Source organism: Bombus vosnesenskii, unplaced genomic scaffold (assembly GCF_011952255.1).
Source record: "Bombus vosnesenskii isolate JDL3184/JDL3185 unplaced genomic scaffold, Bvos_JDL3184-5_v1.1 scf7180000016263, whole genome shotgun sequence".
Classification (NCBI taxonomy): Eukaryota; Metazoa; Arthropoda; class Insecta; order Hymenoptera; family Apidae; genus Bombus; species Bombus vosnesenskii.
This window is the reverse complement of record NW_022884332.1, coordinates 727,690-754,939: the sequence shown is the minus strand read 5'-3', so window position 1 is coordinate 754,939 and position 27,250 is coordinate 727,690. Positions and strand designations below refer to the sequence as shown.

The 27,250-nt window shown below is 35.7% G+C and overlaps 1 protein-coding gene across 4 annotated transcripts in view; it reads left to right on the top strand.

The window, feature by feature from the left end:
* Positions 1-27,250, top strand: part of LOC117242096 (BAI1-associated protein 3) — a 123,320-nt gene that overhangs the window by 92,704 nt on the left and 3,366 nt on the right. The window contains exons 5-25 of one of the 4 annotated variants that reach the window (XM_033508482.1): positions 4,372-4,539; positions 5,966-6,032; positions 7,860-8,049; positions 10,202-10,348; positions 10,543-10,587; positions 11,336-11,492; positions 12,659-12,862; positions 13,600-13,758; positions 13,877-14,046; positions 15,923-16,030; positions 16,132-16,281; positions 17,234-17,285; positions 18,145-18,186; positions 23,467-23,612; positions 24,006-24,222; positions 24,333-24,407; positions 24,495-24,608; positions 25,133-25,348; positions 25,775-25,990; positions 26,320-26,514; positions 26,637-26,881. In XM_033508482.1, the coding sequence (XP_033364373.1) occupies positions 4,372-4,539; positions 5,966-6,032; positions 7,860-8,049; positions 10,202-10,348; positions 10,543-10,587; positions 11,336-11,492; positions 12,659-12,862; positions 13,600-13,758; positions 13,877-14,046; positions 15,923-16,030; positions 16,132-16,281; positions 17,234-17,285; positions 18,145-18,186; positions 23,467-23,612; positions 24,006-24,222; positions 24,333-24,407; positions 24,495-24,608; positions 25,133-25,348; positions 25,775-25,990; positions 26,320-26,514; positions 26,637-26,881 (3,083 nt within the window). The remainder of the gene's footprint in view (positions 1-4,371; positions 4,540-5,965; positions 6,033-7,859; positions 8,050-10,201; positions 10,349-10,542; positions 10,588-11,335; positions 11,493-12,658; positions 12,863-13,599; positions 13,759-13,876; positions 14,047-15,922; positions 16,031-16,131; positions 16,282-17,233; positions 17,286-18,144; positions 18,187-23,466; positions 23,613-24,005; positions 24,223-24,332; positions 24,408-24,494; positions 24,609-25,132; positions 25,349-25,774; positions 25,991-26,319; positions 26,515-26,636; positions 26,882-27,250) is intronic. The other 3 variants (XM_033508483.1, XM_033508484.1, XM_033508485.1) reach the window with 3 other exon arrangements.

Sequence of the window (27,250 nt, the reverse complement as noted above, 5' to 3'; positions counted from 1 at the left end):
AAGTTGCCAATGCAAACCGTAGATTTCATGGATCTATTTATTATTCAATCATTTTCCATTTACATTTTATATCGTACCTATATCTAATCGTTTCACTAAAATCTTCATAAATATACGTTTCTTATAGTTTCATTCTCATTTTTATTAATCGCAATCATTGACTTGTTTATTATTCATTTATTTCGCTATTCGCATTTTTCATTGTTCTTACAATCTTTTCAGTAAAAACCTTATGATTTTACTTTTCTTTTATGTATATGTATATATGTACATCATAAAGCAGCATAGGAAATTTGTACAAAAACCTGTAGAATATCCTTGAGAGTAATACTCTTGATATTCCTTTCTCACTGGACACGTCGTATTTGCGATCTGCTTTTCACAAAGTGGACAATGCCAGCGTGTAGGTGGATTATGGAACTCCAGATGAACGTTCCCTGGGCCACTGTGCGAGAGAAATTCAAACTCAAACGCAACTTCGTGACACGATAAACCGGTGGACTATATTAGATATTCTGCACCTGCAGGATTCGCTTCTGCATTCGCTGATACAGAAAAATTATATTTCAGAAATATTTTCCGTTTTCGCGAGCGAAGAACGTTCCACGAAATTTTTGCTTTCGGATTATGTACCACCGCACGTTTAGAATCCTTTTAAAACGTTACTTTTCACTTGAAATCCAAACAGTTATCCTTTTTATCCTTAATTTTTTGAAAGCAAAGTCTTTCCAGCGTAACCTTTCAAAATCAGAACTCCCATGCTCCGAACTACGACAATTAATTTTTCATTAACTTCGTGTTTACGGGTTTCGAAACTTTTAGCACCGAACTTTCTCGTTCTACTCGTGCGATCGTCAAACCGATTTTTATTATTATAAATATATTCGTTCGATCCAATATCCCAAACGATATAAAAATTTAATACAAAGTTTCAATAATCGGATTTCTGGCATTTTACATGGAATTATTAAATGACCCGTGTCGTTTTTATCAAAAAAGTTTTAACTCGTTAACACGTTGACTGTCACGCGAACTTAATATATTTCGCCGCGATAAATTGAAATATACCACGGCATAGCATTTCATTTTTGCAAAGCACTATGTTGTATTTGCATAATTCCTCCTGACAATGTTATATATGATATATGATATCTAAATCATTCACATTATTGAAAAATTACTGATTCGTGAAATCTATCTTGAATATATATCCTTGTGTAATATATCACACAGATAAATAACGCAATTCAAAGGTTGTTAGAACTGAATGCGATTGAAGCAATTTTTCACGCTCGATTCCACGTCTTTCCGGCCTCGTAAAGAGATCCCTCGTAAAGCAAACGATCGCAGCGTCGTCATTTATCCGGAAGGAAATGAGTAACAAGAAGCGCACCACGGAAAGAATAATGGCGTTCGCGTTTCGTCGAGTGGCTCGAAAGGATTCCATCAAATTGTTCGGATCGTCGCACAGCCTTTTCCTCTCGGTACGCTTTACGCCGCTTGCAACGCCGATTTCTCTTTTTTCCACTTCGTTAGGAACTGAAAACGCGATCGCTTTCCGCTTATTATTTCCAATGAAATCGCGTTACACGTTCCTTTCCGTCGAACCACCGATACGCTGCAACGACGAAGCGAATTAGACGAACGAAAAATGATATACCGTGGTGAAGAAAGGAAATATCTTTCAACGGATGCGACCGATCCATTGGGATCAAGCGTATTTTATACAAATTCTCCTCGAGATAAGTCGGGATTTTAACGTAGAAATAATATTTTGCCAAGAGCTCGTAACGATTCGCAGTTAAACTTTGAATCCTGTTTTGATCGTAAGTTGTTTAATTCGTTTTCATCTCGTTCTTAGACGGAAATCCTTTACAAACTGTTAAGAAACGTTACGAAGGAGTAAGTAGTACACGAGTAGGTATTTTAATGAAGTTTCGATCAATTACAATAATTTCTATTAAAAAAAAAATATAGATCATATCTCAAATATTTGAAGCTAATCCTCGTAGCGCTATGTTACAACTACCAATATTTTTAGTATATTCAAGAGGATTCAACAGGTAAAAGCGCGTATTTAATCCTAAAACTGAATAAAAAATAACATTCGCTGATGCATTGAATTTGAAAATTGTTCCGCTATGGGATACACGAGCAAAACAGTTTTCACGTTGAAGATAAAACAATTTAAAGCGAATAATAACAACGTCATACTTTTCAGTACGAGCCAGGTCCATGGACGAATAAATCATCGACCTTAAAGTTTTTTTGTTACGGTTACGAAGCTGTATCTAATTATCTCTTTTTAACTTAGCCTGCTCCTTAATCGTTAGCTGTAAAATTTTCTCCACCTTTCTACAAATAAATCTTCCAGGTAACTCGTTATTTACCTCCGGCACCAGATTTCCGTCGAAACTTTTAAAAGTTATATTCTCAGTCGTAAAATTACGCTGCAGCTTTAAAGTAGAAACCTTATTTCACCAATCAACTTCCAACAAAATTATACTTAATTAATCTCCTTGTACACCAGATTGTGTAACAAACAGAATTCGTGAAACTCTCGTTGACATTTCAAGTTTCGAGTTTTGTATAAAACATACAAATCGGGTTCTCCGAAACTCGGACTAGTCGTTTTAGCCAATATCCATATCGGTTATTATATTTTTATATTTTATGATTAGCCTTTTCACTCTTTCACGCGTTGCATCAGATCGATAACGACAAAGAGCGAATTTTGGGGATTTGCAATCAATTTTTCTTTCTTCGTCTACTCGTATTTTGTGCTTTCAGCTTTGGTTAATATTATTACGTAAACACATTTCGCTCGATATTATCACATTTCGTTAATAACGAAGGCTACGATAATTTATTAAACTTAACGTTAAACTTGCACCATAATCCTATTATGCAATATCGAATAATGCACATCGCACTGTAATTATTCATGTGCCTATTAAATATTTCGTACTTTGTTTAGGTAAAGCGATTGGTCTTCTTTCGAGCGTCGTTCGTAATACACGCAAACGTTAACGCGCAGTAGAATACACCGTTAATGGCCAGATGATCCGGAATCATTCGCACGTATTCTATCTCTCGTTCGCATACTCTTGTAACTTTATTTTTGAAACTTTTCTCTTTTTTTCGTACGTTGTTTCGCCTGTCTTTTTTACGGACACTGTTGGTCGAGGAAAAATAACAAAAAAAAAAAAAAATAGTTTGTTAAAAAGTAGCCACTCTTGAACTCGCGTGTACAGCTACATAGCGGTTTTGATTACCATAAATTGAGGACCGCCAAAAAGGAAATTCTCGTGGAAGAGAGGTTTCACAAGCTCTCGCTGTGCTATTTATCTTGCAGCTTGGTCAGACCTCGATGAATTTCACTTACACCAGCGTGATTGAATGAAGTCGACTGGAAGCACTCGTTGAAGGAATGAAATATTTCTGGTTGAAAAATTACTCGGAAATCTTGTCCAATTATCGCCTATCGTTAAACGTATTACCCCGCGTAATAGCTGGAATAATGTGGGAATTTGTGACATTCCATTACAATTTTCGTAAGTTTTCGACAATGGAGTAATTTGCTACTTTATTATTAATGAACGTATCGGTAAAACGTTAATTTTTCGTAACTTTAGAAAAAGAATTTAGTATTCTGATATACTATTACAGAAATATTCCAGAGATACTATTATAAAGGTATTCATTACATTTTGCAAACTGATATAGTTGTAAACTAACGTTAAGCAAAATAACAAACTCTTCGTTTAAATAATTTTTATGCGCAAAAATAGGTTTTATCGATTAACTTATTTGACAATGATATTACGACACTTTGGAGAGGAAATGGGATAACATTGAAAAATTGCGTTCTAAGAATCGAGACAATATCGAATCCAAGTGGCCAATTAAATCTGAATTCTCCGTGCAATATAAACTATAATTGCGAAACGAGTATTTAAAACTTCAAAGTCTCGCAACTGTGCCGCCGTTGTACATTTCTGCTCTTAAATAATAAATCACCGCGTCTGTTTAAACTTTTCTCGTCGCTTGAAATCTGAAAACCAAGGGAAACAAAGGAACGGCTTGGTATCAAAGAAACGAACGAAGAAAAGTTAAAAAAGATAAAGATACACGAGTCTTTGTTGTACCTTAATGCTTCAGCGTGTTTTCATCAGCGGCTGAAACAAAGAGAAATCTCGTTTTAAAGTTTCCTCGAAGGGATGTGGAACGGGGATGTTATCAATTTGACGCCTCTCGAAAGCGAGCGCGTCAAATTGATAACGAAAAACGCGGTTGAACATTCAACTACAGTTTGTCGTGGGACGAATTGTTTCCAACGAATACAATACGCGTTTAAAAACATTGTTTCAGTTGGAACAGTTGTACATAGAAGTCCTCTACACGATCGCCAACACTGTGGGCGCTAGCACGGGACAATACGCGCACTACAAGGAAGATCTTTATAGGTATGCGCAAGAAGCTTTTGGGGTTCCGCCGGATCAACATCGACGATATCTGAACATCGCATCGGAAGAGAAGGTACGTTTCATCGTGTTCTTTCTTATTATTCGATCGTACGTGTGATGGCTCGCCAGAGTATTCAAACATCTGCCGCACAATATTTTTATGAATATATTATCTGCATCATATGAAACTTCCTGGAATTTCGTTGACGCTGTAGTGGCATACAACTGTAGCGATTGTAACAGCGAAATTTGAAACCAATACGAAAATGTATATAAAAGTTACGAGACATTTATCGCGAACGTGCACTTAGTGAAAGATTGGTATACAGCACGAATATACCATTAGGTTGTCCGAAAAGCGTCTTTCTTCTGCAGACACGTCTTTTACAATTACGCATCATTATACGTACATGAAACCTAATCTGTCTGGACGTTGCAATCTCATTCTTGATAGAACAAAATGGATCGTAGGTAATTCGATAAAATAATATAAAACGGAAAATGTTGAGCATTCATTATTTCCTTATAAAACGAAAGAAACTTTTCGGACGACCTAATATTTAGTCTTAAACGTACGATTATTGCCGAGGATGGTCTCGTTAAACATCGTGACTTATATTAAGGTGTCGAATAGTTGACCGACTGTTCAAATGCTCTGTAAATATACAATATCTTTTTATATTTTTTGAAGTACGTATCAGTTGTCGTTTTGTCTTATTTAATTCGAGTAATGGGATTGGATGAATTCGATAACGAAGATGAAAAGAAGCGGCGTGCTTTGTAAATAATATCACAGTGGAAATTGCGCATTTGAAATAAAAGCAATAATACGCGGTTACTGAAACATATATTCGGGCAGAAAGTTCGATTCGAGTCTTGTCGCACGGCTCGTCGCGTTATGAAACGTTATTTAAAAACGACGCGGTATACGCAAGCATAACGCAGTGCCGTTACAAAGCAAGCAATTACTGAAACAAAGCTTTATTACATTTATACAGAAAATGAAAAACAAAGCCCCGTAAAACGAGTTCGTTCTTGGCCGACGATACGAAACAGCATTGAAGCCGGATAAAGAAAATTAATAAGAAACACCACTGGAACAATTACTGTCCCGTTTCTCCATGTTTTATCGTCGGCTAAATAATATAATTCCAATCGATTCAGTCTCCAGCTGTTTTTAATAATGAAACAAATAGCTTCGTGATTAAAATACATAAAAAAATGGTATTATATCGGAAATATAATTCATTTTACATTGAAATTAAAACACACGATAAGAATGAAACATTACGATCCGTTTACAGTCACAATCGTATATTTGCTATATTATGTTCGGTATCCAAATAAAATGCATTCAATTTATGCCTCTGATCGATCGTCGTAAAATTATTCTCATAAATTTTACTCCGATACACGTATACCATGAAAATCGCGTAAACTTCTTTAGTCGGTAAAAAAAATGATTAATTATTTTTTTAAACGGTTGTTAAACTTTTCAGCCACCAATAGTTGTCCTAAGCGTGGTAGTTGTGGAAGCAGAGGGACTAGAAGCGAAGGACGCGAACGGTAAGCATTTATTTAGCGCGTTTCGCGTTTAATTATGCAGCACCACGTAACGCCCGTAGAAGTTTAACGAGTCTAGTGAAACGCAAATGAATTTTCCATCGAATTACATGCATACATAATCCGGCCGTAGTCACCGATGTCATAAATTTTGACGTGGGAACAGGACGAAAAGCGATGCATCTTTCGGTTCTCGACGTTACTTCTCAATATTTCAAGCCCTTTTGCACGATAACGGATTGAATAATTGCGAAGACAGTCTGGAAGACTTCAAAATTTATCTCGATCACTGAAAATGATCGATACCGCGCGATACATCATCTTACGGAAATTAAATGCATCTTTTATATTCCAATCGTGTCGAAATGTCTCTGTTATTCGTGTTTAATAATAGAATAACGTGTAATTATTCTACTATCGTCGTCATAATCGTTATTAAAGTTTTTAATAGATTGCGGATATTCGTGGAAATTCATATTTTTACGAACCTAACTGTAAGAAATGGAATTTAAATTTATTTCGCTTATTGAATATCAAAATAAGTTTTAAAGCATTTTAATTATTCTACTTTGAATATTTTATGTATCTTTGGATGTCGTGCTTATTCCGTGCATTTCTGTACGTTTAAATTTCTCATAAATGCATAAAAATCCGCAGCCCAGTTTCATAAGTAAGAATAAACATTTCTGCCAAATTTGTATAATGCAGGATGACTAATATTGTGTACAGCAGCTGAGAAAGAAATTCAAACTGCAATTTTTAAATGCTGACAAATTCTGAAAAGTACTGAAAACCGCTGAAAAATGCTTGAAAATTCTCAAAAAATAATCCTCGGTTTATATTATACGTCCATAAAAATGTTTCTTGCAGATGTTTCCAATAAATTGAGATAGTTCATAGACTAGAGTGCATATTGAATAATACACACACAATTTCGCATCGTACTAGTTACATTCTTTGAAATGTACAAAGACGCGTAGATTCTGATATCTAAAGAGTACGAGGATAAGATCCAATAAAGATAAAGCATCCAAGTACTTCGTCATAAAGGATACAGCCCTATTCTCGTAAACTTTCTCTATAAAAGATCTATCTCGAAACTGCTGCAACAACTTAAGGTAACTCTCGAAAAAATGGAGTAAACCTTGCTCATTCCGCTCTACAAAACACCGCAGAGAGTTGAGCGAAACGGCTACAACTTAAAAGTCGGTGTATTGTATCGTTCAAAAGGACATATTTTTATTAAAAAAAGAAAAAAAAAGAGAATCCATTATGGAGAATTTTATATTTCTGTACAAAACAACGTACACATTGTAAGATATAAAAGACGTATGGCGAAATAATTAAAATTTTTCCACGATCGTATATTTTTTCCGTCTAAATCTAGGACGTTCCTTTGTTTATTCTGTCTGGAGTCTATATATCGACGAAAATATCGAAATATTTTTACGCTGCATTCTATGTGTATATCCGTGTACCACAGAAATATCTGCAAAATAATCACGAAACAAGTAATATTTCTCAATCGTGTACCATCCTTTCTTAAATGAAAATTTGCTCTAATTAATTATCTCTTCGTCGCGTTACAAAAAAACATCTATATCATCGAGATAATAAAAATTCCATACTTTTACGCATCGTCTTATTTTATTTCCTATACTTAAGAGAAACATATATACGAGAAGAGGGTCGTGAAAAAATACAAAACCTCTAAAGCATATAGTCTCTCCGTTCAAATCCAGAATGTTTTTTCCAATTACGGAAGTCGTTAGATTTGAGTGTTTGCCAGAGGTGTGTTAGTCTGAACAAGATTCTATATATGTCCTCCAGGATTCAGCGACCCTTACTGCATGTTAGGAATTCAACCGGGTAATACAGGTGCACCGTTGAGTCCGCAAACGAATTTAACTGCGCACTCACCCCACACACCGCCAGCATCTCCGAGACAAGCGACCCGTGCCCTTTCCGACGGTGGTGAAACCGAGAATTCTCATCACGAGAAATTACGGAAACACCATAGGTAAGTCGACACATCGACGTACCCTTGGTTGCATCGAGCGATCGATAGACCGCGGATATTTATACTCTCATAAATGATTTGAAGGCGTAGAAAATTTTTAAGAAATTCGAAAGTGTACAAATATCCAGAATGCACGTAATACGAAAAAGTAGGCTCAAAAGTATCCAAACACTTGCTTATTTTCGACAGGATATATTCTGATTAGAAAATTGGGGATAAATCAATGATATATTACGAGCCGATTAAATTGAGCTTTAAAGATCGACGTGCAATAATTGCTTCGAATTCATATTACTTCAAACGCTTTTTCTATGAATTTCCGTGCACACTCTTAGCGGGGATGCGCGTAATCCGCAGTCTGATCGATTTGCATGATTTATCGAATATTCAAAATATCGTGCTTAACCTTGAAGCGTATCGTAGCTCTTTTTAATCATGCTTATTGGAAAACGTTCGATATTCTATTAATAGTAATTCTGTTTAGCGTTGAAACTGTTGAAGTTGAAAATAGAGAATCTGTGAAATATCGAATTTTAAATGGCTAGAACAGGTCCAGAGGATCAAAAGTTGTAATAGGAAACGTCGAGATTTATCAAAGGTAACTGTTACCATGTTGGGAATTTTATTTAATCCAGATTCGATAGCGCCCAGCAGAAATTGATTGCTCGATACGTGTATCTCTGTTTAATTGTATGTAATAATGGCTGAATAAAAACTTCTGTCCTATAGACGATTCGACGATTCAATTCTTTCTCGTCGGTAGTTCCAATGATACCTGTGTAGTATATAGCTGTAAAATACAAATTTTCCATAGAAGCAAGTAAAAATGAAATCGCTACCCTGATTCCATTAAAATCATTATACCTAGAATGGAACTTGGGAGTACTTGAGAGGGTAAACCTGCTGATTAAAACCCAGATAAAGGATTATTAGAAAACGTTTCAAACGTTCTTTAATTAATCCTCATTTCTCGAACATTCCAACGTTTTAAAGCTTAAATCAAAGCCTCGATACTTCTTATTCTTAGTCATTACCTTTTCCGATATCGACGCTTCATCCACGATAGGAAAGGAATCTTTAAAACAATGGAACCGATAACTATAGAAACGTAGATCGGTATTTCTATCGAATAATCTGATCCGTACGATCCTCGTTATTACGCGTAGATTGAAACTTCAATTATTTTCTACCGTAAATTACGACCAACAGGAACAAATTCCTCTTCAATAAAGAAAAGTGCAATCAATTTGCTACAAATCATCGATTAATCCGAAGCAAGACGTTCGATCGATCGTTCGAAGCAGTTAGAGCAGACACAGACCTACTCCAGACGAGCAATCGAGTGACATTTCCACAATGAGTCGTGATAACAATGAACGGTTGCCGGATGCGGCAAGTTCTGTTGGCGACGCTTTCGCAGCGGAATAAGGCCGCGGTGCATTGAGAATCGAACGTCTCGCGGCTCTATCTCGTCGGCATTGTCTCCTCGTGCAGGCAGCAACGCGATTAATTCTCAGTGGTATCGCGACGACGCGCGAAACGAGACCACGTGCTTCTCGTCGAGTCGTTCGAAAAATCGAGTGCCAGAAGACAGCCATGCCGAACGTGGAGAAGCTGGCGAGGAAACGACTGAAGAAAATGTGAGGAATGTTTTTACGAACACGAGGGTAGATTTAGTAGCAGGAACGAACGGTAGAATTCAATTTGCTTGAAAATGTTGTTTGAGCTAATCCGGTTAAGTGTAATGTCTCGTGGCAATTGGCACGGTAATGGCAGATAGTTTAAACGAAATTCTTGCATTACAGAAGTTTTGGCGTTCAAGTTGGAAATAAGTTCACACGGGTACAGAGTTTGTAATATTTGATATGTGCGTGTACAAAGTAACTTCGACGTAAATATCTCTTCAAGACAAATCTAAAATATAGAACCGAAATAAAAATACGGAATTTTATTTAATACACCGCGCACAGATTTTGATTTCTCGCACAATCTGTAACAAGTTACAAGGCACAACCCAACCAAAGGAACGAAAATTTCATTGCCACGCAAAATTAACTGTTCGAACGAACATACTCGCGTGCCGCAAAGCCCGAAAGGAGATAGAGAAGCGCGTGAAATATCCGTGGAAGTTATTGTATCCGTTGGAAATCAGTTTCAGGTTGTCGTTCAAGCGCAAGGAGCATACGAGCAGACGCGAGCATCGGGAATCGTTGAGCGGCGCGGTACCAGCCAAGTTCATACGCGCGACGTCGGTGAAGCCGCACACGCTAAGTCCACGATGGAACGAGAAGTTTCGTTTGTAAGCAACTCCGTGTATCCTTCGGGGACTTCGATTCTTCCTCTTCTCCTTTCTTTTCTCTCCTTTTTACTTTCACGTCTTTGTCGCTTCTTCCGTAGTCCGGGAAAGCGATCAGAAACACGTTACGTGAAATTTCATATTGGATCAGAGTGACACACGGTTTAACATTTTCTCGTTTTTCTTTTCCATTTCAGCGACATCGACGACATCAACACGGATATTCTGCACCTGGATATATGGTGAGTGGTGTCGTTTATCAGGTTGGCTATTCGGTGCCTTTCTTCTTTATATGGATATGGCTGTGAATAGCGTGAAATGAAATTTGTTTCGTTAAAATGTGATTTCGAGAAGTTAATTTGGAAAAAAGTTAGTTTGTAAATTTGCAATTTCAAACGGTCATCTGCAAATATCCTAATTTGAAATTTCGAAATTTCAAATGCAGATTCTCGTGGCTTCCAATTTTTAGTCAAATGCATAATGCATTCTTGAAACCGATGCTTTCACGTTGAAAGCAAAACGTATTACGAGCAGATTTCATTTCACCTACTCTATTTTCCTTCCTATAAAAAAATTGTTTCATTTATGAGTCTACCATTATTCCACCATTTATCTATTTCTTGTTCCATTTCGTATCCTATTTTGAACCACGAACAAAACACTATTTTGCCCGAATTATCCATCGATTACTTCTCGATTTTATTTTTTCTTCTTCATTTTATTTTTCTCCCTTTATGTCGCATCTTGCTTCAAGTGGCAATAATTCAATATCATTTTCTCATAATACCATTGACATTATACTTCAAACATCATCATCTTACGTATCTCACCAGTATATATATGGAAATCAATTCGTTAATTACTGCCATTATTACCAGCAAGGTTCGTTGAGTAAATAAGATCAATGATTTCCTGAGTGTGCTTTCGTTCCCCTTCTCGTACTCCCTTCTGTGGAAAGTGTTTGTGTTGCCCTGACAGACATAGTTTCAGGGACCACGACGACGAGTCCTCCGTGTTCGATGCAGTGAGCAAGCTGAACGAAGTACGCGGCGTCAAGGGACTCGGAAGATTCTTCAAGCAGATCGCGCAGAGCGCGAGATCCGGCGGTCAGGACGATTTTCTTGGCTGCGTGAATATTCCGCTTCAGGTATTGCATCGATTTACCTAACGAGTTTCGTAATTACGCTTCGTAATTCGTAATAACGGAATTACAAAACTCATAATTTCATTCCCAATATTCGCCTTACGTTCGTTAATTTTAAAGGTTCGTTAAAAGTAGTTTTGATCGTACAATCGACACGTTACGTTTCTTACACGCAAATATCAAATGCGTTTCTTCTATCAATAATTGCGAAGAAAAATTCTTTCCATAATCAAACAAACGATTCAACATTTATTGAATTTATTTAACGTTAACACTGATGACACGCATGAATATTATCATTTCGTTTAAGTACATCTTTTCTGTATCTCTAAAACTATCATCGACAAATCTTCTAGATGAAAATACAATTTACTGTTACTCTAAATACAGAAAAACAGTTAGAGTAGAGCCTCCCTTATGCCTTATCCGAACTAATAGCGAGACAAAATTGCTCGGAAAATGGAATTTTCGAATAACAGAATAATCACTTTTCTCATACGAAATTTCATTTATTTAAATACAAATCAAGATTAAGTGGCAAATCCTTTACACACTTATGGATCTCGCAGCTTTTTCTCTGTTACGTCATGTAATTTATTCGACACAAGTAATCGCATAGAAATACGTTCTTTTTGTACTTTGACCCATAGCTTTTGTTCGCTGCTTTCATTTACATAAAATCGTCATTATTATCGTCTTCGTGGCAACGAAACTGTTCCAGCCAGCATCTGAGAAATCTACGTATTTCGGATAATTTTGTATATCACGTTTTTATTTTTTTAATGTCTACGATCGTGGCTTTCCCAACACCATGTATTTTCATTAATTCTGCCGCGCCTGCACCACTTTCCAGTTTTTCAATCGCGTCATATTTCGTTTTGACAGTTTTATAGAACGCTGTTACTGTCATGCCAAATTTTAATAGCCAGAACTCAATGGAATAAAGCAAAGAATACATTGCAACGTGAACACCGATGAAACGTGTATAAAATTGTGTAAAAAAAAAGATGTTACATAGCCGGTTTCCATATTTAATGGCATAGGTACCGTTATTACAATCTATCGATCATCAAAGCAATTTTACTTGACGTTAATTTTAAAATTGCAGTTCGATTTTTTTTTTATATATTCTAACATGGGGTAGACAAAAGAGAATCGTTTGTTGGCAGGATATTCCAAGCACGGGGCTGGATCGATGGTACAAACTAGAGGCCAGAACGCAACGAAGCACAATTCAAGGTAGAATTAGATTAAAGCTATGGTTATCAACGAGAGAAGACCGTGGTACGTCCGAAGAAGACAACTGGGGAGAGCTCAGACAGCAGGAGAGACTTTACACGGTCTTTCTCAATCACGAGATGAACAAACAAGGAGTATGTACCATCAACAAACAGATATACATTGTTTTTTATATCTTTATAAAGTACAAACATTTAAATATTTATTTAAAAAAGTTCCTAAAATTCCTGATAAAAATTCTCGAGATTCTATCTTCGTTTCGAAAATTAAAGAAAATTTAAAGAATATTATAAAAAAAAACAATTTTCATAATATCCATAATATATATTTATAAATAATTTGCTGAAATTCGCAATAAAAAATATATGGTTAGCTTTCTTCTTTAAGTTCAAGGATATAAAATGAAGCACATATTTTTTATAATAGCAATTTTCATAGTGATCGTACTATATATAACGAAAATAAAATATATTTCTAATTATACAATAATACGATACAAGAAAAAAAAATCTCTATTTTTCTCCTATTTTTATTCCATGAAATATTTATAAACAACTATTATAGACACTAGCTCTCTTGCAGAAAGTTAGAAAGGACGAAAGAAGCTCGTAAATATTTCTGAAGATACATCCTTTACTGCAGTCATACTATAATTAAGAAAAAGAAAAAAAGACAACAAACAACAACAAGAAACAGTTGAAAACAAGACAACTTCTAGTTTTCTTTTATTACTAACAGCTTGTCGCTTAATTTACTTCAACGTAGGTTAGAACTGAATTATTTTCTTAATTAATTTATTTTCTCTTGTCCTCCTCTTTAATAAAGCAATCTATATATCGTGTAACTACGTGATTCTCCCTGCCTCATTTAGGAAGACTTCACAGGAGAATTGCCACAAACGGCACTAACGATTCTTCATCAACACGCCGTCCAAGGTGATGTCACGGAACTCCAACAAGCGTTAGTTAGATGGGTAGCGACATCCAGGCAATCAGCATGCGACCCAAGAATTCTTCATCGTCTTCTTCAGGTTTATTTTAATTTTACAAACGCCTTTCTTATTCCTTCGCATGCCATTTTTCTAATACGCTCTCTATTTATTTATTTTGATAGGAATTAACAAATTAGATATTTATTTATTTCAATAGGAATTAGACAATGTATGGCACACGGACACTCTTTCTCGAGACGAGGAACAATGTCTCGCAGAGTCGTTCAACGAATTCCTCGAAGTAACGTTGAAGAAAGTTCGACAGCACCGAGTGCTATTCCCGCCATTGCATCGACCATCCATCTCTAAATTGGATTATCTTCTTAGGTGCGTATCTTTCTTAGAAGAAGAGAGAAACAACGTATCGTTTATGAATTCTACTTTATTTGTGATTTTTCCTATATTTTCTATTTAATAAAATTCGGAAAATCGGTTTGAAGATTGAAAACATAAAGGAAAATGACATAAATTCTTTATAATGGTACCTAACCTGGATGTTATTTTCTTTTTCTTTACATTTGTATTATTATTTTATTCATTCATCACTGTACAATTATACTGCGTTAATACACCATCGCTTTGATACTATTATTAACGCCTTGTCTTTAAATCACAGGAAGAAGCTGCAGCGAATTGAAACTTCTATTGCCATAGGCAAATAAGATTCAAATTAAAATACAGACGAATTAAAATCAAGATGAAGACAAATTAAATCCTGACTAATCGATCGATATAAACCCAATTCTCTCAATTTTATCGTTTTATTCTACCCAAAAGCGTACTACCCTTTAAACCAGAAACCTTACTCCTTCATACCTTTGAAAAACAACGAAAGCTTTGATCACCAAACGCTGGCAGAAAAATTTCACAATCTTCCCTATAACTCACCCAGAACTCGGGATATGGTAGAAAGCATGCCCCTTACGATGATCTTTGTCTCATGGCGATATCCCAACTAGTTTTCAAGATATGCGCACTTGGAAGCGCGTCACTCGAGACTCGAGATTCTAAGAATGGCAGACAAATTCCTGGAATAGTCGTGCTCTACTTATTTTTCTCGGAAGTGCGTACGTCGTTGACGTAATCGCTGACTCAGACATTTTCTTTGACTGACGTACACGTAGCTGGCTTAGGCTAGGTCAGTGAGCGAGCGCGAAACAAGGACAAAGATACCGATAAGACCAAAATTATGGTTTGCTTAAAACGACGGTATCTCCGGAACGGATAATCCCATCGAGACAAAACAAAAAGCATTTTAAAGAGGATAATATCGTGTTTCTAACAATATCAGTAGCGTTAACTCACAACAGATTTTGTTGGCGCTACATGGCGTTGAAAGGATGCTTCGTTTAACGCGGTCTTTATTTCGCTTAATTCGATTCATCGGTAGGAATGAAGAGTATAATTGTGTTCTTATTACAGTACGTGATAATCTCGTTCCCTTTTGTTGTATCTATCTTCTAACTTTCCGAACTTTGCACGAGTGAATTTCTGAAAGTAAAACGCTACCGTGCTCGCGAGTATCTACACGCGGATTCCGAACTTACGTAGTTAAATTAAAGCGAGCACGCCAAGAGAAAGCAGAGTTTAATTCGCGCAAAAAATTAGCTCAAAAAAGTTACTGGGAATTCGATATACGTATTTGTTAGACTGGTAGGTTTTCGTTGCAAACTTTGTACAGGCAAATTATGAATCGCGTTTATATTTATACATAAATATTTTGTAAATAAGTTGATACTGGTAATAATTTCTCGAACAATTAGAAGCAAATTTATTATATGTAATTGTTCAGTAGAAAAATTCTTTAACGCGCGTAGCTAATAATTTTGCACAAGTTACGTACTATGGCCGCAGACTATTAAAATATATACGTAAATGTTTCGCAATGATAATTTTCTCTAAGAAACAAATTGATCTGTGCAATTCTCCAATTAACCTAGTTTTATGTTAACCAATTTTATATAACAATTATATATAACGCAAGATTACTTGAATCCTCGATACGATTACAATTACCCTGAAAAACTAGTGTCGAAAACCTTCAACGTGTAAATTTGTATAAAAATACCTCTATTAATCTCATACGTATCGTTCTTCGCCAATTTTTGATAAAACTGAGGTATCATTAAACGAAAAAATTGTCGCTGAAAATAATATTGAGAGCCTACAATACAAAAATACTTTTATTATTTATTGCCTACAGATGTTTAGGACTGCTATCGAACATGAAAGCCTTCCGTGCGTGTTGCCCATTCAATAAGGAAATCCGCGGAGAAATAATAACCGCCCTAAGAAAGGGAACCCTCGAATGGTTAGTGCTCGATTGAACTTTTTCATTTCATCTTCTCTTACCTTCTGTATTTTTCTACTTCGATCGCTACATTCGATCAACGACGTTGGTTTCCTGTTCAGGTACGAGGACACGAGGCAGCAGACAATGTGTTACGATAAAGAGCCCGATCAGGATGCAGATAAGGTTTTGCAGGACTTCACCAACTTAGTAACCGCGTTACTGGTAGACTTGGAACAGGGACTCACTTACTACAACAGTCTCTTTGAAAGGTGAGCTTTTCAAATTCCTCGATTCCCTACGAATTGAAATTTAAAGTTAGCCAAACTTGCGTTCGTTGGCAAAACAAAGTGGTAAAACGTTCCCCCTTGTATTTGGTCTTTGATTAAAAGTTGAATGCCTACGGTTAAGTGTATATTGCGTGAACAGTGTTTACAACGGAGAATAGTTTTCCCCTCTTTTATTTGCTTTTGAAAACCTTGAGATTATAAAGAGTATCGCGTACTTTGTAATTTTACCGTAGAATAAATATTAGACTTATTTTTTAACAGGCGGAACATCAAAGTTGCCTAACCGATGATCGTGCTATTGAAAATTGTTCTACTTTCGGTTCTCTTTGCTTCTATGGAAATTGCTTTTTCGAATGAAACGTACGAATCTCTTGTTCCTTTAACGTGAGATTGCGAATGCACGGAGAAACATACTTGTTATATAGAAACAAAATTTCCAAACGAAAATCGTATTATTAACGTCAGAACTGCTAGAGTAGCCAAAATAACTAGTTCGTATTTTTTTATTTTGTACACCTACGACCATGATCTTTCGAAATTTCGATAATTTTATTTAGTAAAGTACATGACAAGAGATTGATATCCTTCGCTTATATCGTATCTCTTCCTCGCATGTCTATTATTTTCGTATCAGTTTTTTACGTTACTCGCGAGTAGCTCTTTTACACGTAGGAAATTAAAAATTAGAAAAATGTATCCAATATTATCAAAAATATTCAAAGTATAGTATTTATTGTAACATTCGGTAGATGAAATATGTTTCTGCTTGTATTCCACTTGTTTCACTAGGTTTATAAAAATACGAGTTTGCAAAATACGGTATCCGCTGTTTAACCACGAGTAAAGGAAAATCATATATTATCCACGATAAATATTTCAAGTTAAAGGGAAGATAAATCGATTTACAAACGATAGATGAAATGTTGTGTTTCAGCACGAACGGCGTGCCATATTTCTCGGCGGTGTATAAGCAATTGGACAAGCTGGTAAGCAAACCCCGCGTGAAAAAGCGATCATTTCCAACAAATATGAAAGACGAACGAGAAACATATATATATATATATATTTATTTATACATATATCTATGAAATATTCTCACTTGATAGATCGCGACGATGCAGAATCAAAGCACACAATCATTATGACACACGACTATATTTTATTTCACTGTTTCGTGAAGCTGGATGTGCTATGTTTGGCTTTATGCTTTATTCAAGACGTCGATCGTGTTTTTCTTTTTTTCTTTTCTCAAATTTTCGATCGATATCGAAAACAAGAAGAGCTAGCTATCCGTTTAACGATAAAACAATCGTCCGTCGAAGATCTTCGTAAAAGAGAGGAAACAAGACACGCGATTGGAGTTAATAAAAGTTAAAGAGAAACAGACATCAGAGAGAAATTTTCTATCTAAATTCACGCGTCTAGAAACGAGATAGAGAGAAAGAAATTATTTATCGATTATTTTATAACGTGTTCTTGCGATTGGATTATTTTCAATTCTGCGAATTCGGTCGACGTCCTTGCATCGAAATAACTACAGAACATATTACTCTTTATATATAGGGTGTTCCAGGAAAAAAGCGATAAACGAAATGTCGGCAAAAATAAGTTAAAAGTAAGTGGAAATTTCGAAATTACAGCGATCCGAGTATCGTTTATATCGTTCGGATGTTTGCATTGTGAAATGAAAAGTAAAGGAAAGGATGGAGCAGGGACACCCTATAAATAAGCAAATCGCAGTGACCTGAAGGCTAGGTTGAACGAGGATGGAACGATGTTGAGGATGAGTTTGATATGTCCGTCAGGTCATCGCGATCTTACTGTACACGAGATGTTTGTCCATAGCTGGCGGAACACGTGGCGAAACACATGGAGAACACATCCGAGGTACTTTTTCATCGCCACCACGAACTGTTAAAACCCTTTTCTATTTCTACTCTATCTTTCTTCTTCGATCTCCTTGTATATGTAACATTTGAACTGTCGTATCGAAACCGCTTGCTTTTATTCGCGTACGTTTTTATTAGTATCAAGGAGGAATTAAATATCAAGGAATTAAATAAATGATAAAAAAAAATATATCAAATAGATAGATTAAGTACGCAAATAGAAAGAATAGCGGTTGATTAGCTAGTAGTTTCTTGAATACCGTTCTACGATGATTACTTGTAAATACTGCCTCTTCTCAAGTTCTGGATCACTAGTAAAATTTAGAATTTTCTGAGATTAGTTAGGATTTAAATAAATTTACGTACAAAAGAAACATACAAAATTCTACTTGCTGATGTAGTAAAATATTTGGCATTGTTCCGACACGAATGCTCGATTTCGAACAAATATCGTAAAGTAGTTACTTCGGTTGATAACGATGTCAAGAAGCATCAGTATGGTGCTATTAGAAATACTTTTGATTTAATTCAGCATACATGAAACATTTTACGAGATCAAAGGGAAAATTATTTCTTTATGAAGGAAATATTCCGACTGAGAGACAGCTCAACGAAATAACGATCTACAGGTGTTCTTTGACAAATATTAATTAATTAATTAATTAATACAGACAGCCTACTGTCTACACTGTATGTAGTTCTTAATGAAGTTTTTGATGTTCATAAGTGTAGTTTGCTATCTTTGGAAAGAAACTGCGATGGAAGTGGAATCGAATCGATAGCGTATCGAGATTGAAACAAATTTTTGTTAGTTCTAGAACAATCGTACTTTTTGTAATTTGATAGGATTAAAGTCTTATGGTCTATTTATTTATAATGTTATACGATACATTTTATTTCTTATTAGTTTCAATGTCAAGATTTGGTAAAATATATCGTCTAATTCGATCATCAATTTTCATACACGATCAGGAGTTTCATATTAATTAATTACGTTTTGTATCGCATACGTTATTGATACGAAGAACGATATAGAGTACAAACTACGAAAAGTAAATAGTTTTGTTCGACCGTGTATGTACGACCCAATATTTTGTGCATATGAATCCCAATGAAATTAAAGCCACGTAAATTTATTAAATGTTCCACGAATAGAATACATGTATCGAAATCATACTTTGTAAAAGAATAAAATACACAAAGCTAACTAAAAATACGAAACCAGAATACAATAGGTTCGAAGACTCAAAGATTAAAAAATTCAAAGATTTGTAAGTCCGCGAATACAATTTTTTAGAATGGAAAAATTTGACTTTCGAAAATTCGAAAGAATCTTTTTCCAACAAATATAACGTGAAATACGAGGGAAAGTTCAATAACCCTGAAAAGAAACGCAAACGCAATTATCCGAAGTCTTGATACTCTAATTTCCTGACGGTTCACGAGGGAAAAAGTGGATCTAGGACGGATGAAAGAGGGTTGTCCGGCTGATTCGTTGCCACTTCCATTGGCGCGCGAACGTGCTGACGTAAAGCACGTAATTTTTCACCGTATCTTTCACGGGACGCCGGAGACGCGAAGGGCCACACCGTGATGCATGACGTTGCTTTCCATTGGCAGCTCTTTTATTTCCAGCCGAGGTGCACGCGTTTCTCTTTTATCAAAGGAATACCACTTGCTTGTTAAACACGTCACACGCTCCGCATGAATCTTCCGCGTAATTTGCCGGACACCGCATAGGAAATATACATCGAACCCGATGCATGCGCTCGCCAAACGTTACTGTATTATTAATGAGGTAGAATTTGCGAACAAAGTAGAAACGTAGTTTCGATAGTTCGAGAATTTTAGACGATGAAACTTCTCTGGTCACGCTTGGACTCCTGTGTTTCTGTAAATTCATTTTATTTTATCGATTGATTTTACTTAGCGCCTACCACATACATACGGAGAAATTAAAATTCATCGTGTTTTCGATGAATTTCGTTGGAATCGAAACTTTTAATTTCGAGTTTGAATCGTTAGAGCGATAGAAGTTTAAGTTTCTTCTTTTAATTTTCATTCGGTGAACAAGGAAACGTTGATAATACGTAAGATTGTTTTACAAATGACGAAATTTGTACTTTTTATTTCGATCGACTTTAGACTGTTGATTATTGATTCTCCGAGTCAACCGAACAGTTGTTTTCTTTATCAATTGCTAACGATAGGAACACGTCGCTTACATTATTTTTTTTTTTTTTTAAGAAGACATAACGCAGTAAAATTATGAGCAGTTATTGACCTATTAAAATACAATGTTGCTCATTGAACATCGAGTATAAGAGGATCATATATATTTCTATTTATACAAAGAATCCATATAAACACCATTGTTGTAACATTTTCTAATTTTTATAATCGGATTCGCCAAGAATTTAAATTAGAAATAATATTAATTCCATTTTTACATCTACAATTCATATCATATGATACCTACGTATCATTCACATTATCTACTTTAATATTTCCCTCTTCTGTAATATTTGCTCACTATTTCGTGCATCTTCTCGTCACCTTATTGCGATACACGTTTAAATTATAAAAAGTAAAAGAGAAAGCCATTGGGAAGACAAGCGAGGTCTTATCGAACGCGTCGATCTAGCGCATTTTCCAACGAAATTCAGAAGAAAACGGAACGATCGGTAGGAATATACTTAGTTTACTCGTAGTCACAGGATATCAAGCACGCAAATCGATCTTTTTTTTTTTTTTCTTGCACCTCCAGAGATGTGCTTCCCGCGCACAGCCACTTAAACGTCCCTGTCGAGTCCCGGTTAACCTATCTCTCTGTAGGGTGTCCACCACTTTTACGCAAGTTTCCGAAACGTTTAGACGCTTCGATACAATTTCACCAACTTTGCCAAACCCAAGGGAAATCCTGTAACTTTCTGTACTTAAGCCGTTGCGTTATGAATCTCTCTTACGATTAGGCGCCAATGTGCGTGTCTACTAAACGTCCTCAACTTTGACGATTAAATCTATTTTGCAGACAGAAATTGAGAAAATATAGATATTTATAGATCATTCGTTTATCGCTGTTCGTGGATCTTGAATTTTAGAAATTAGCTGCATCTTCGATAAATAGGAAATTCTATCCCTTTCGATCGAATTAATGGTGATAAAAAAATACGGTGACGTCGAAGAAGTAGCGGTACTTTTGTTAATATGTAGTGGCTGAATCTTGTAATACGGATAATGAAATAGCGAAAACCAATTATTCTGTCTTTGCTATGAAAAATAAGTTCGTTTTTTGTAAAATTGTATTCCCGTTGGAAATAAACTGCATCTCGACTCTGTGAGAAAATTGCGTTCTTGTTAATTGAGTTAGTAGTAATAGGGAAATATGAGGCCTTGAAGGAGCAGCAATTATTTTGTACATTACTTTTCAACCTCGGCAAATAATTTCATCTTTTCGAAGAAAGCGTTATCTCTATTGATAAGTCAATAATGGAAATTTTTTTAGACTGAACAGCTGAAATCAATTATTTTATCTTTACTTTGAAAATCAAAGTTGATCTTGTGTATAGGAAATTGTACTCTTGTTAGTGGATCGATAACGACGAAGAGACTCGAAAACGGCTATTGAAATAACGAATGCGATTCGTTTGATAATTGTGTGTAATTTTTATGCAGTCACGGATAGAGTTTGCGTTGAAAATTGAACGAATATTTTAGAACAGAAATAAAGAGGGTAGAAATTTGGTAAAAAATCGGAGATCGTGCTTATCCTAAATGAGTGGTATATCAGGTAAGCTCCGAAGCTCAGACGACTATTCCCACTTTGTCTTCGTTATCGTAATACGGAACGTTTACTAACGTCACGTTCTAAGTGAGAAATATGTACTTTACTTTTTCACGCAATTTCATTTTTACTACGCTTTACTTTACTTTATTACGGCAAACCTACGCTTTTCTACAAAGTTTCTGCAACAGCAACTCGACTGAGATTCCTTAACCGTACATCGCTATTCTGCGGTTAATTTTCATCGATTAGTTAATTAATTAAATTCAATTGTCGTATATCGTTCCGTTCTAATAATCAATTAACTGCTTCAACGAAGAAACATGGCTCGGTTTCTTCGCTTTTAATTATACGATAGCGTCGTAACGATAAATTTATTCGTTAAACGTCAAATCTGAGGCGTTTGAAAAATATCAAGAAGAAAAGCCAAGTAAGAAAACATTTCTCAAAATAATATATTACATTGGAATAATCAATTCATCGAACTTTATTACGTTTATAACAAATACGTAGAACAACGTAAGCGTAAAATTACGGTATTAGATTTAACTCGTTTAAGTTGCGCTATACATTGTCCCAACTAAGACAAGAATTTGATACTTGAAGAGAGAAACTCAATGCGTACTTCGAGGCAACGGGTTAATTATTCTACCTTTCTGACGAAAGACGTTTGCTTCCTTTGCTTGCTTACACGAAACGTCGTGTAATAAACGAGTTATCGTGGGATTCCAGTAATTTCGAAAGTTGCCAAGCGTTCGACGTACACTGGGATTTGTACGTACGCGTAATTGAAAGGACCAAATCTTCAAATCGCGTTGCTGGGGAATTTGCATTTATTTTGCGGGCGAATCGACCGTGTTTCCTGAAAATACGCGACGTCGTTCCTAAACGCAAACACGTGTACGCGGTACACGGGAAATTTGACACGTGTAGAAAATTAATTGCTTCTTATACGATGATTGAAAGAGCGATTTTGCTTTGACTTGCCGAGGATAAGTTTTTTAAAGATATATTTAAGTAATTTTTGAAACAATTGTACAGGACTTCGTTTGGGATAATTAATTTTCGAAAGAACGTCCAAGTACATATTTCTATTTATGCAGCCTCGAAAAGGTTTCGGGAGATTTTATTGGCACGAGTGATTAGTTTTTGAATAATCTACCGGCCATTGCGTTTGTTAGTAAATTATTTACTACTATGATCTTATTTCTTAAATTAAATTCTCCCAAAGTATGGTTACATAACGATTACTTTGTCAAGATTCTATCAACACTCTATCAAAATTTGATAATCTGTGAACAACGTTTAAACGTTCTTAATTACATTTAAAGAAATCCTACTTTCAAAAATAGTTGTTATTAGAAATGGCGTGGCAAAGAAACTTGCGTAAAAAGTAAAAAGTGGTGGAAATACGAAAAGACTTGCGAAGCATTGGTAGAATCAGACGCTTGTTCCCTTGTTCTTCGACTTCATCGGAAGAAATGTATTTGATAGATGCAAAACGAACTCGGAGCCAGGGTCACCACGGCTTGTCTTCAACTTCACGGTCAAAACGCGGACGAAGAGTACGTGCTACCACCTGGAGCGGAAATTGGAACGCCAATGTTCGAATTATACTTGGCTCTGCAGGATTTCATAACGTAACTATCAATTGATTAATTATATTGGAAGGTTACGAATAAATATATACTGTGCAGTCGGGAAAAAATCAAACTGAAGAATTAACTATTTCTCAAACTAAATATGATGCAAAATGTGTACTTATGGCCGTTGAAGATAAAAATAAGTTGTTGAAATTCTTACTAGATTTCAAGTAATTTATTACGATGAGACATTTGTAACATTGAATATTTGGAATTCGATGAAATGAAATTTTTTAAACTCTGCAACTTTTTAAATCGAAGAGAAAATTGAATATTTATTTGCGAGGCTCTAAGATTACTTGGCACTATTGAAATTCTTTATCGGTAGGATCTCTGACAAAAGGTTCCGATAAAAAATGATTATCTTTATGGAAAATGTCATATTTTTAGCATGAAGGAGAACCTGCCGCAGTCCGACCATAAAACTTTGGCAATTTGTAAGTATTACGAGTGGTTCAGACCAGCTGTCGATAAATGGTTGGATCTGGCTAAATTGAAGGCGATTCAACGGGTACGAAAATCGACTGAACTTGATCGGATCTGTACCGCTGAATACATTGTGAAACATAGTACCTCCGCCATCGATGTTACAGCTTGCTTCTATCAGGTATGTTAGAAAAAGAAACAAAAAGGGATATTTAAGTTGACAATCGTGTGAATTAGCTTCTTAAAACGAAGGATATATAGGTATAATTTAAAAACTCACAATGTTCGTAGATTAAAGAATTTTGGAAGAAATTGGCTTGGCCGGATCTTCCTGGATCGTACAATTTAGTTCTGAAAGTTGTCGATGTAAGTATAAATTTAACGTACCAAAGGCTTGGAGGATTTAGACGAAGATTAAATTCACCTTTTCTGAGATGTTTTCTTTTATTACAGGCTATATGTAGCTCAGCAGCTTATTACGCCGAGATAACGCACCAAAAATTGGCTGATAGCGGTTATTACGAGGACCAGACGCCATATAAGACATCAGACGAGGTAATCGCTGAGGTAGAGACCGCTTCGCATCAGTATGACACGACACTGCTTTGCAAACATAGACATAGTAATATCAGAAACACTTTGTCACGATGACCAAGATAAACGTCTTTTTTAATACGCTTAAATGTTCGACTCTGCTCTATAGAATATAAAACGCAAATACATAAGCAAATGAATGGCAATATTGTAGAGTAACTCGCAATAGATAGCAAAGAGAAGGCAATCAAATTAAACGCTGCACGTCTGAAAGTTGAAACGATATAACGCCGAAGCTTTTCTTTCTATGTTTTTGATAGATCTGTCTATGAATTTTTCTTAATATATTTATCTATAGAAAAGTTTATTTATCTTAAAAATTATTATGATTCGATAAAGATATTAGATTATATAGTATATACTGTTGTTAATAATCTATCTCTTCAAACAAAAATTAATGAAAACGATATATTACTACTAAATAATTATGATTATAATATGTTACTACTGAATCGATCTTCATCCATGGATTCAATGATTCGAAACTATATTCGTAGATGTGCGTGGCTATCAACGGCTTGGAGTACGTCCGACGATGGCTTCTGAATTTAGGAGAGGAGTTACTCGTGGAAAAAGTTCTAACAGCCTTGGAGTGTCAAGCTGGTGATTCTGCACGAATGCAGTGGAGAACCGCTTTGACGTCACCGCTGGAACAGGCACCAGGACAAATGTTGCTGTTCATAAACCAGATCGTTTCGAGGATCGGCACGAAGGTCAGCATTGCGAGCAAAGAATACAAACCAAACGACTGAGAATGTTTTTTTTTTTTTTTTAATAAACAAGTTAGATCCGTTCACTGAGATTACTGTTTCTTTTTAATACCAAAAGAATAGAAAAAAAATAAGTGTCTTTAAAAGATTACTTCATTCTCATTTCTGACGCGAAAGATCGCAAAATATGCGCAAAATTCAATATTTACGACACGCAATCGAAACAATGGATAATTGATACAAAAAGTAAACTTTATTCTTCCGACAAATTTAAAATAGAAATTTGTTTGTAAATGAATTCAAAATCGAGAATCAATTAAGAATTAATTTTCAATAGTATCGTATTAAATATACCACGCTGTAGCACTACATGTAATATCATAATGTCAAATAAAGAAAGTTATAATTGAGAAATATCTTGATCTACAGATGAGACCACCATTGAAGAAGGCGATGTTCCATCTGGCTTGGTCACCGGACAGTTTGCCCACTTGGGAGGCTATCGCGCCGTTGCTCGAGTATTTAGACATGCACCTGGTGGTGCTAAACTCGGCTCTGCTTACAGTGAACTTCAATCGAGTTCTTCAAGACATCTGGGAAGTGGTGCTGGCTGAGCTGAGCAACCAAATGGACGGAAACGCGGGTGTAAGCAGAATCTTAACGCTATCTCATGACGAATAGGCATAAAATAATATCTTTATACATTTATGGAAAGTTTGATAGTGCGAAAAATATCCAAAAGAAGTATTTAAAATATCCATAGTATTTAATAAAAATGAATCAATTTTCTACCTAGGTTCCATCGTTTTAATTATATTCAGAATATGCATACATATCCGGTACTCTTACGATGAAGTATTTAATGTCGATTGATATCGATGCCTTTGGCATTGCCACCAATCGTTGTGTAACTGAAAACGATAAAGAAAGGATTGTTATTGGTTCGATTTGTTAAAAAATCTGTTTCTCTATAGGATAAACCAGCGATGTTTTACGAAAGACTTCACGAGGCGCTGGACTTATTGGCGACGTTCTTCCACGAGGATGATAAAGGTTTGCCGTTCGAAACACTTAAATGTCAGAGTTTCCTGAATGTTGAGGAACGGCTTCAGTATCACAAAATGGATACAACATTCTTGATCGACCGATTTTATCGACAACGACTTCAGGTTACTATATGATCTGATTTTCTTTTTTCTTTGTGTCGCAAAGCTGTAATCGAAGTTAAATCGAAGTTTGGTATAGTTGCACGATTTTTTTAACTGTAAAGTGACTACTCTGATCTTCTTAGGACCAACTAAACACCGTATCCTCCGAATATGGCGTTCTAACGGTGAGAGCGTATCTAAATCACGATTCTCTGTGCGTGGAAGTTATAAATGCCAGAGACGTGATACCATTAGATCCAAACGGTTACAGCGATCCCTTCGTGATAATCGAATTGCTGCCACGAAGAGTCTTCGAGCATTGCGCCGAGCAGCACACCAACGTCAAGAAGAAAACTCTGAACCCTATGTTCGACGAATGTTTCGAATTGTAAGCAACGAAGAACAAATTTCTAACATCGAATGCAAAGATTTAACTACGTACATACGTTGATCATTCTTTGATATATTCGAAGATTTACGAATACTCAGAAACGTACAGACCTTCGTAAAAGATGATTAAAGGTCTTGAAATTTCAATATTGTTCTTACAATAAGAAATAACTTGGTAGAGTCGTGTCCTAAGGCACACCAATAACTGTCGGTATTGCTGGTAGTTCGTGAAACTTGAATTATTGAATTATTTCGAATCGTGCCTATAAAAAGTTGATTCTTTCATTCGATCGTAACATTTCAAAGTAATCAAATCGATATTTTCCCTATCGGTTGATCATCGTAATCACTTGGCGTATATTTTTAT